The sequence below is a fragment of the Doryrhamphus excisus genome, chromosome 7, assembly GCF_030265055.1.
Source record: "Doryrhamphus excisus isolate RoL2022-K1 chromosome 7, RoL_Dexc_1.0, whole genome shotgun sequence".
Classification (NCBI taxonomy): Eukaryota; Metazoa; Chordata; class Actinopteri; order Syngnathiformes; family Syngnathidae; genus Doryrhamphus; species Doryrhamphus excisus.
In genome coordinates, this window is record NC_080472.1 from 9,852,932 (window position 1) to 9,863,033 (window position 10,102).

At 40.5% G+C, this 10,102-nt stretch overlaps 1 protein-coding gene across 5 annotated transcripts in view; it reads right to left on the reverse strand.

Annotated features, from left to right (window-relative positions):
• LOC131132781 (androgen receptor-like) overlaps window positions 1-3,705 on the reverse strand; it is a 44,173-nt gene extending 40,468 nt beyond the window's left edge. For 3 of the 5 annotated variants that reach the window (XM_058078724.1, XM_058078723.1, XM_058078722.1), the window contains exon 1: window positions 1,947-3,705. In XM_058078724.1, coding sequence (XP_057934707.1) covers window positions 1,947-2,902 — 956 coding nt within the window. In that variant the 5' untranslated portion in view covers window positions 2,903-3,705. The remainder of the gene's footprint in view (window positions 1-1,946) is intronic. The other 2 variants (XM_058078725.1, XM_058078726.1) reach the window with 1 other exon arrangement.
• Between the last annotated feature and the right edge of the window lie 6,397 nt (window positions 3,706-10,102).

Genomic DNA, 10,102 nt, shown 5'->3' on the forward strand with positions numbered 1-10,102 from the left:
ACAAGTTTGATTGACACTTTGAGTGAGGTATCATTTTAAGACTAATTTAATTTTTGGTGATATAAAATATTGTTACCTCATGTACCCCCCTACTCCTGCACACATAAAAAAAACACTTAAACCAGTGTCTGTAACTCATCTTACTAATTATTTCTCAACGACTTGATGTATTTAATGAATTATTACATACATTATTGTTGTATTTATTACAGTTAAATTATTTAAGATATTTTTGCAGTAATGTAATTATTTAAGAATTACTATATGCAAACAGATTTATTTGTTCATGTAACACACACAAAATGACTTCAACTTCTTGTCTGTCTCCTTTCTTCTGCCCTGTACTACCTCTTCACATGGGGGCTCAAACACACTAACTCTATTTTGAAAACGACAATTTGCGTACCCCACTTTGAGAACATGGGCGGTAATAGACATACATCCTGTTAATACCTGGATCAAATCTGAACATGACCACCTTTTATAAAGTCCAAATAGTTGATACAGCTCTTGCATTGCACATCTTTAAGTGAAGGAAAGTGTTTTTTAACCCACATTGTGGAGCATTTTCAAAAACTATTTGAAACATCGAACTCACCAGAAGTTCATGAATGTGCAACACTCTCATGGGTTTCTTCAAGTTAAAGTTGGCTTTATCTTGTTTTATTTTACACAAACATGGGAATGACTCAGAAAGGCCCCCATAGTGAAGTGTTAAAATAATTTCAAAGTTGGCCTACACTTGTGCTAGTTGAATTCTGTTGTTGGAACAGGTAACATTTTTAAAAGATGGTTCTTTTTGATGCTAAAGGTTACCAACCCCTGGCCTAGACAGACCATATCAATATGGAGAACCCCGGAACAAAACAAAATTGCATGGTGTTGTTTATATCGTACAAACCTATTTTTGTCCCCCAAAAAAGTTATTCTGCATTACAGAGTCTGCATGTAGATGATTTCTGTGTCTTATTAAGTGAAGGAGAGACATGTGCATGATGGTTACTGTTTTTGTGGACCCTGTCGGTAAAAATTAAATCAAAAACTTAGCCCATGTTTAGAAAAAACTGTTGTCATGCCCAGTTTAAATTAAAAAAAAAATTTAAACACTGGAAAATGAGAAACACGGTTAAGAACATTGTTCAGTAGTATTTTGTGTTGCTTGGAGTGACTTCATATGAGTCATCATTAAAAACAAACAACTTTAAACATTGTTTAACAACATTAAATCCAAACAATCTTTCCCAAACGTATGGTTTGGGTCCCAAGAAAAAAAAACAAAAATGCAAGTTGGTTCATAGCTCAGGAGAGTGCAAGGAAAGATATTTGTTGACATTCCCGTATGCCTGCCGGCAGTGGAACAATGTGATTCCTATCAGATGTGTCCAACTTGCATGTTCTCCCCATACATGCGTGGGTTTTCTTTCAATAATTATGGGGTTGCCAAATGTCATTGTGCAAGTATTTCATGAGGATTTTAAAGTGTTAACATGACCAAAGTCCCTATGAATTTTTTATGGCTGTATGCTAAAAATGAGAATGAAAAGTATGAAGAATGTAAATACTGCAGTACTACTATACCAGTGTATAGTAGTAAGTGTACAGGTGGGTGAAAACTAACTCCCTATCACTTTGGTAAATTACTTCGGTATGACTATACATTACTAACAAGACTTTGAAAGACCTTTTACGGGTGAATACAAGAAGATATGTCCTCTTTCCCACAACAGTTCCAGTGGACGCAATGCAAAATTTGAAGTAAAACATACAGTAGCGCTACAATCTTCAACATTTTGTCAGAGGAAAATGAAAGCATTTTTAACAAATTCATCAGGGGGTTATTTTTCAGCCAACCTGGATTATCATAGGCAGCAATTCGAAGACCTGATATCATAACGTGTCTATGAAGTCTTAAACTTGTCAAATGTGTGACATGACGTTGTGCTTACCTGGAGTCTTTGTAGGCGACATTCAGCCATTCCCCCACCTCCTTCTTGATGTGGCTCGGGTTGTGGTAAAGCGGCATCAGCATCCCTCCCTCGGTGTACCACTGCTCCAGGCGCCCGCTGCTCCTTTCGTACGGATCACGAATGAAGGCCGTACTCGTTCCACTCGTCTGCGGCGTAGCAACGCACTGCCTCGGCCCCCATATCGGAGAGTTGTACCTCTCATGGGGGGTGTAGGTCGTGACCCACTGCCCCTCACCGGCTTCGCCATTAACCTCCTCTGACTTGATTGTGACACCGTATGGCTCCACTTGGTACCCAGTCGCGTCCTCGCCAAAGTCTGGTGGGACTTCCCGGTGCTTGTAGGGTCGACTTGGCCGCTCCACTACGCGGTGAAAGTGCTCCATGTGTAGCGTCGCGGTCGGCGTGTAAGTACACTGTGGAGTACTCGGCGAACACAGATGGTCTACCTCTTTAGGAGTTAAGTCAGACGCGTCACTAAAGTCCGAAGAGGTCCGGCGTGATGGTAACGCCGTCTGCTTGCGCTCCTGTTGAGCGAGCGAGCGCATGTACTTGACGGCGTCTGGCGGAACTGAACACTCGGCTGACATTTGCTCGTTTGGGGCACGGTCCGTGTCACCGGTGGAGTCCTGGTGCAGTCCCAGAGACACGGACACGGCCTTGCAGAGCTCCCGGGCTGTCTCCGAGATGGTGGCGGAGGCGGGGACGGTGCGAGTGTCGCCCACGCGGCGCGACTCCTTGCGAAGGGCTGGATGACGGCAACCTTTGTCAGTGTCGCACGGTGCGTGAACATCGGATACATCCATCTCGTCTCCTGGGGCGTTCTTGCTCAAAAAGTCACTTTCCTCAGTTTTTGTCGGCATACTATTCGGGCGCACATCGTCGCCCGTGGTTAGTTTGTCCCTAATTGACCAAAATGTGTGTCTACTTTGGCTCATTTCTGAAACTGTTTTTGTTTAATATGGGCACGGCACAAGCCAGGAGAGATAACTTTTTCGCCCCCGAAAGTCGGTGCTCGGCTGCGGCTGTGAAAAGTCTCAGAGGCGCAGACGTCGTCAAAAGTGAGAGAGGAGCTCAGCTTGGCTCACTCAAGACAGCATCAAAGTCTTTGCTGATTCTTACTGGATTCATACATCCTCGCCACTTCAAACCAGGGTGGTCAATTGTGGAGGACGTCACGAGCTATTATACAATTGAATGTTCTTATATTAACACATCCACGGGAAACTACAAAGCAACCCTTTTGATCAAGCGGCACACAATGTGCTAGTTAACATACTTTGACTAATAGGCAATGTGCAAGCTGTTTTTGGCCCTTCCACATGCAATCTACATTTTAGATTTAAAATGTTTTTAAAGTTTTGAAATGTCAAAAGTACGTCTACATTTTTAAATTGCACATTAGTGTTTTAAGTGTTTTTTGCAACAACATTGTGTAAGCATGCCTTAGTCCACATGTAAGGTGGGACTATGTGGTTACATCACCTTATACTTATATACTTATGCACTTATGAACCATATACTATTTTTTTAAACACTGTTTAAAAAATAAAATTAAAAAATGCACATATAATATCTGAAATGCAGGAAGTGATGAAATGTAACCGTTCCAGACTGTAAAAGTAGTAGATGGAGGGGTAGTATTACTCCTTTTGGACACGTGGAACTGTGAACTGATTATGTGATGCATTCAAATGTACCTGATCAAATAAAATTCTACCATTACCATAAGATGATCCTTTCCTCCACTGGCTACTGGTGGTCTAATAATCATGCTCAGCCTTTTGAGTATGATTAGCAACTTTTAGATGTCTTTGTTGGTCATTGTCTTTGTTGACTTTCATGGCTTTTCCCCTTTGTTAATGTTACCTAACACAATGTTACAATACAACATTTAGAGCAGTTAATGTTTGATTTCTTTCTGGCATGCGTAATATGCATATATGTAATGTTCTTAAGGCGGGGTCTCCAACCACAGGGAGTAAAACGTACTGTCATTTTTAAGGATGCTGTGGGCATACCTGTCAACATTTGTTTTGTTTGTTTGTTTGTTTCGTCTTTTTCCTGATTTCGGAGTCACCACAGAGGATCTTTTGATCCGCATCGGAACATCGTAAAATTCCCTGCACCCCTTTCTCCATAGAAGGATCATAAGAATATCTTCATGAGCAAAGGCAAACAGTAAGTGCTGAGTATTAAACTCTGCGTTATTGATCAGTCTAGGGTTCCAGTTACAGAATACAAAGTCATCAGATGGACTCATCAACTTTAATTGCAGACTTTGAAGTTGATGGTGATGATTTAATAGATGATTCATTTGCAGTCAGATGCTGTCACCTTTATTTTCCTAGTGGATTAGTTTATACTAGGTATGAGCAAGTACACCTGTATCTGTATATGTTCACCCATCTAGTCTGTATCTGTACTTGGAGTGGGTGGGCCATAAATTAAGTGGGCGTGGTTTAAGTAGAAAAGGGTGTGGCTTAAATGTACATTATTTTAAGTATGAAATTGACATGGATTGATTATTATCTTTATTACTATTTTAATTATATATTATTATGTGCCGGCTGAACGGCGGACGAGTGGTTAGCGCACAGACCTCACAGCCAGGAGACCCAAGTTCAATCCCACCCTCGGCCATCTCTGTGTGCACTGTAAACAATTACTGTTAAATTATGGCCAATTTCCAACAGTAATATACTGTAGTAACGGAATATGTTTTTTTACTGTAGTTTGCAATGCATTGTGGGTTGTTATTGTGGGCGTGAAGCAACAGCGCACGGGCGGTCCAAAGTATGCTACTGTTATAAATTAGAGTGAACTACAGTATTTTCAAAAATTTGGTGCGTGCCAAACTCGCAAGGGAAAGTTCTCCTGCCTGCGCAGCGGGGACATGTTTGCTACCCATGAACAGGAAGTCTTGCTTGGTCTGCATCCTTCCAATTGTGCATCTACAAATACCACGGAAAGTAAAAACTAACTTATCTTTATTTTTTACAGAAGAATGAATCGACCTGACTGAAATCAAACTGGCTAGCTAGCGAGTGCCTGATTTTCAGTGCCACTCATCAGTGAGGCTAAGATTTGAATAATGTTAGCAACATTTTTACGGTTGATTTTTTTTCTTCCATTAAATTTTCTTCCAGTTAATTTTACATACTGGTCACTCAGCAAGGCACTGGAGAGAGAGAGCGCGTCCAAAATATTTTTACATCAAGCCGGCAGAATTAAGGACTTATCTGGAACAAACTACACACTTGGTTGATGGAAGAGTGAAAAGAGTAACAGAGATGGCTGTGGTGGCTTTTATTTTACTTTCTATCGAGTTTGAATGAAATCTGTTGAACACTGGGTTTAGGCAAGTAAGGAAACTTTAATCTCCGTCCACGAAAACAACTTTTACATGAGGTGTAACGATTTGTATTATGATTAGACTGCGTTACGTTACGTTATGTTACGTTACGTTATGTTACGTTACATTATGTTACGTTAGCTGTTCTCCTGCGTTCCTCACCAACTGACATTGAAGATAAGAAAAGCAAATGGGATTTTCTTTTCATTCTCAGGTACTCAGGCTTACAGACACCAATGTGCTTCGTAGCTTGGAACTCAGTATGGAGGAATGTGGTAGAGCCATCACAGAATACTTCAGAGTAAGGATCGACCGGCCGATATCTATATGCGTACTTGAATCGATATCGGCCGATATGCGCGTCAGTTCACCGATATATTTTTCCGCCGCATGATTTACAGGCAGGCATCCGCCGGGCAGCTATGTCAGTCGCGGCGCCCCACCTCCGCCACATCATAACAAGGGTACGTTTTTAACTTTTAATTAGCCTCTAACATTTAGGCTTAGTTGAAATATTGTCACCTGCTTTGAAATAGGAAACATGAATGCCAAGTAAAAGAATGAGCGTGCTTTTTACGCCAAAAACATCACATACCAACGCAACAGACGAATAAAAGCACTCTCACTAGTTGAGCAGACCAAGAATGACCAAGAACTATGCAACTTTAACTACAAACTGACCAACTATTTACATCGACGGTGCCGCAAAGCACGCTGGGAACCAGGAAGTGCTCCCAGCGACGCAACAATATAGTTTAGTTTGTGGGTGTGAAAAGCAGGAATGCTGCTGAATGCTCCATCTTTAAAAGTGCCTCCCGTTGGAATTAGGGAGCTGTTGATGTAGTTGGAGGCTAATATGTACAGCTGTTACCAACACCGCTTTAATGGCAACCTTGGCAATTCAGTCCCATGGTGTTTGGAGGACTTTCATTCAGACAACGCCGGGCTCAGGTTAAATGCGTGTTGTGTGTGTGCACTCTCTCCGAGCACGCACGCACACACACACTCACACACACACAGACAGAAGGAATTGGAGCAGCCATGTCTGTTTATGAGAGATCTTTATCATGCACAACACCAACTTTAATGACAAGAAATGTTTCATATATCGTACTAAATTGTGTCAGTGTGATGTGTTTGTGTGTGTGTTGGGTGGGGGGGTGTGCGTCTCACTGCGGAGGAGCAGTCATCCTGCTGCTAAATAAATTTAAACTACGACAGAAAAGTTTTGCACATGGTTGAATATTTATTCCTTTTAAAGATGATAATGCCGTTTAAATGTGTGTTTAAGAAAGCTGACTCCTACTGTGTTCAGTGTTTACATTTCAATAAATATTTGTTTAAACTTGAGACCTGGAATATTTGTTATCATTGCCATTTTTTCATATAAATTGAGGGTGCAAAAGCAGTATCGGCCACAAATATCAGCCCAAGCAAAATCGGCCATCGGCTAAGGGTGATGGAAAAAAAATCGGAATTGGCATCAGCCCCAAAAAATATTGTTCGATCCCTACTTGAGAGTAAAAGTGACCAACAAAGATGTCCTCTGTAATAGCGAAGGTACAGAGATGGTACTTTGCATTGTTCAGCTGCTCATGGCACACTTTGGAGAGAAGCTAACAGGGCTGGTCCTTCTTGCAGACGTAAGTTTATATTTATTTTTACAGCAGTTTGAGAACATTATTCTCACCCAGTGCTTCTGTTTTTTGATTGTTTATTATTTTCCATAATATAGTTGTCTTTGTTCCTTCCAGGTGTCTGCCTGTCGCTGACATTGAAACAACCTTCACTCCTCCTGCAAGCCCTCATCTGATAATGCTTGGTAAGCATTTCATTTTCATTGTTTCATATGATATATTGGTCATTATTTTGAGACTATACATGTGTACATAAAGTAAATGATGATGATGATGTTACTTGAAGTTTCAGGTGGAACAGAGAATGTCAATATTGGATGCTGGATGATCACTCTGGAGGGGCGAGTAATATCTGAGGGCATCACACCATCCTTTTTGACCGGACTGGCTGCTGTGTTTGCAGTCTACTACATATTCAACCTTCAATATCAAGAGGAGGCAGCTTGTACTCTGGAATGTATTCACAGGTAAGAATCATTTCATTTCCTTGTCGGCATTATTGATTTTTTATTCTATTGATTTAATTAGTGAAAACTGGAATCTGAATGGCGGCACGGCGGTCTAGTGGTTAGCGTGCAGACCTCACAGCTAGGAGACCAGGGTTCAATTCCACCCTCGGCCATCTCTGTGTGGAGTTTGCATGTTCTCCCCGTGCATGCGTGGGTTTTCTCCGGGTACTCCGGTTTCCTCCCACATTCCAAAAACATGCTAGGTTAATTAGCGACTCCAAATTGTCCATAGGTATGAATGTGAGTGTGAATGGTTGTTTGTCTATATGTGCCCTGTGATTGGCTGGCGACCAGTCCAGGGTGTACCCCGCCTCTCGCCTGAAGACAGCTGGGATAGGCTCCAGCACCCCTGCGACCCTCATGAGGAAAAGCGGTAGAAAATGAATGAATGAATGAATGGAATCTGAATAGGCTGTACCAAGTCTATTTGTTGCTTCGGTATTCAGCGCAATTGTTTGATCTAAGGTAAAGTTCAATATGGTAAGATAAGATACGATGTAAATGAATAGTATGGAAACAGTTTTGTTGTGTTTTCATGTTTGGGTCTCTTACATGCATTTGAAGAATTTATTTAGTTTGTTTATCTGGGACATCTAACGGTTTTTAGTTTCTTTGATTATTCTTATTGTATTTAACAGTAGCAGTATTCATGTTGACACTGCCCGTTTAAAAAAATATTTGTGTGATTTATATTCTTTGTAAATTCTCTGTAAATTAACAGCAAAATTGTTAGTGTAATTTTACAGTAGTAAATTGTTAATTGGTATTACACTTAAATGTAACGATTCCGTGGTCTGTGACCTGTGCAAAATGGAGATGGAGTCCCATAAAAGTACTTCCGCGATGCACCAGCACCCGGGAGCTGCTTGTGGGAGGAGAAGACACCGTACGTTTTCAACTTTTTTTCTTTCTTCGTTTGCAATGATTAACCCAGTCATTCATCCAAACTGCACCACGTAACTTGTGCTCCAGCCTCACACAGACACACACCTGTGCAGAGTGAGAGTGGTGGTGGGGAAAGATAAGCAGAGCAGCTCAATGCCTTTGCAGGAACACACACACAGCTGCTGCTATTTTTTTATTTCTTTTATGTTTGTATTTTGAATCAGATTGTGTTTTTTGCACAATATTTGTATTTATTGAAAGAAAGTTTGATTTATTATTTATGTTATTATAGGATTCCATTGTGAACTTTATTGTTGTATTGTTCAATACAATTAATTTTTGAACATATGAAAATATATTGGAAGGAAGAAATTTGTGTTTTCCTCATGGAGATAAAATATCATTAATTGCTCATTCATTCATTTATTTTACCACTTATCCTCAGGAGGGTCTACCGCTTTTCCTCACGGGGGTCGCGGGGGTGCTGGAGCCTATCCCAGCTGTCTTCGGGCGAGAGGCGGGGTACACCCTGGACTGGTCAGCATTAATTGCTATATACACAAACATACATATGCGGATTTAAAAATGAATCGTTAGATTAATCGATGCATCAAAAAATATTTTCCATTTATCATTGCAAATCTTCCAGGTCCTGACATGGATTTTCTGAAGCAGAAAAACAGCGTGAGACCATCACACTACCACCACCATATTTTACTGTTACTATAATATTCTTTTTCTGCAATGAAATGTTTTATTTTTACGCCAGATGTGATGGGACGCACACTTTCCCCAAAAAGTTAAACTTCTGTCTGCTCAGACCACAGAGTTTTCCCAAAGGTCTAGGGATCATCAATGGCACATTCCAAAATGTCAACTACAGTAACCATTGCCAGTAGAGGACTGAACTAAGACTTTGTGAACATAAGAGGTGTTTCAATGGCCCTGACAAAACACCCAAACATTTTGACTCGCAGTGCTTACACAATGCCAAAGGGACGATACTTTTTTGGGGCACGCCAATTAGTTTCAGAAAGAAATGTAGTTTTGACACAAGTGAAGTTTCTTGGGAAAGATATAAACTTTTGCAGATGAACTAGGGTGTTATGCTGAACCATCCAAATGTATTTTGCAAAAATAACGCAGAGTGGAAAGAAAGTTCAGTCCGTTTTAGGAAATGAGCCAAAGTAATTGAGAAGGCAGTTTGTTGGTAGTGACAATTTACATGGGAAATGAATTAGCTTTGAACCGTTGTGAACAGTTTTGGGAACGAAAGCTTTTGCAAGTGAGTTAAGGTGTATTGTGCTCAATTTTAAGACTGTTTGGCCAAATGATCTTACAGTTTTAAGAATGTAATTTCTCTTTCAAGACCTCAGCCAAAAATCAAGAAACTGTGATGAAATACAGACAATGACCTTGTACTGAGACCACTTCTATAAAAACATTGAAATGGCCGGCCTAAGCATATGTGCAGTTCTCTGGGCTAACATCCTTGACTATAAACACATGTCCATGTATTTTTTAAATGCCCCAAAGTCTTAGTTGAGTAACAAACAGGTGGACAGCCAAAAAGCTTCAGAAGTATGGCATTCACTGCCCAAATGTTTATGGCAACAAAGCAGGAAGCAGGCATGAAAGTTTGTAAAATTTTAGTTGCACAACATGATGTCAACAAACCCAGATGACTTGTGAAAAGAAGAAAATGATAGGAACAATCATATAGTAATTTAATGTCAAATATCCGATGAGTTA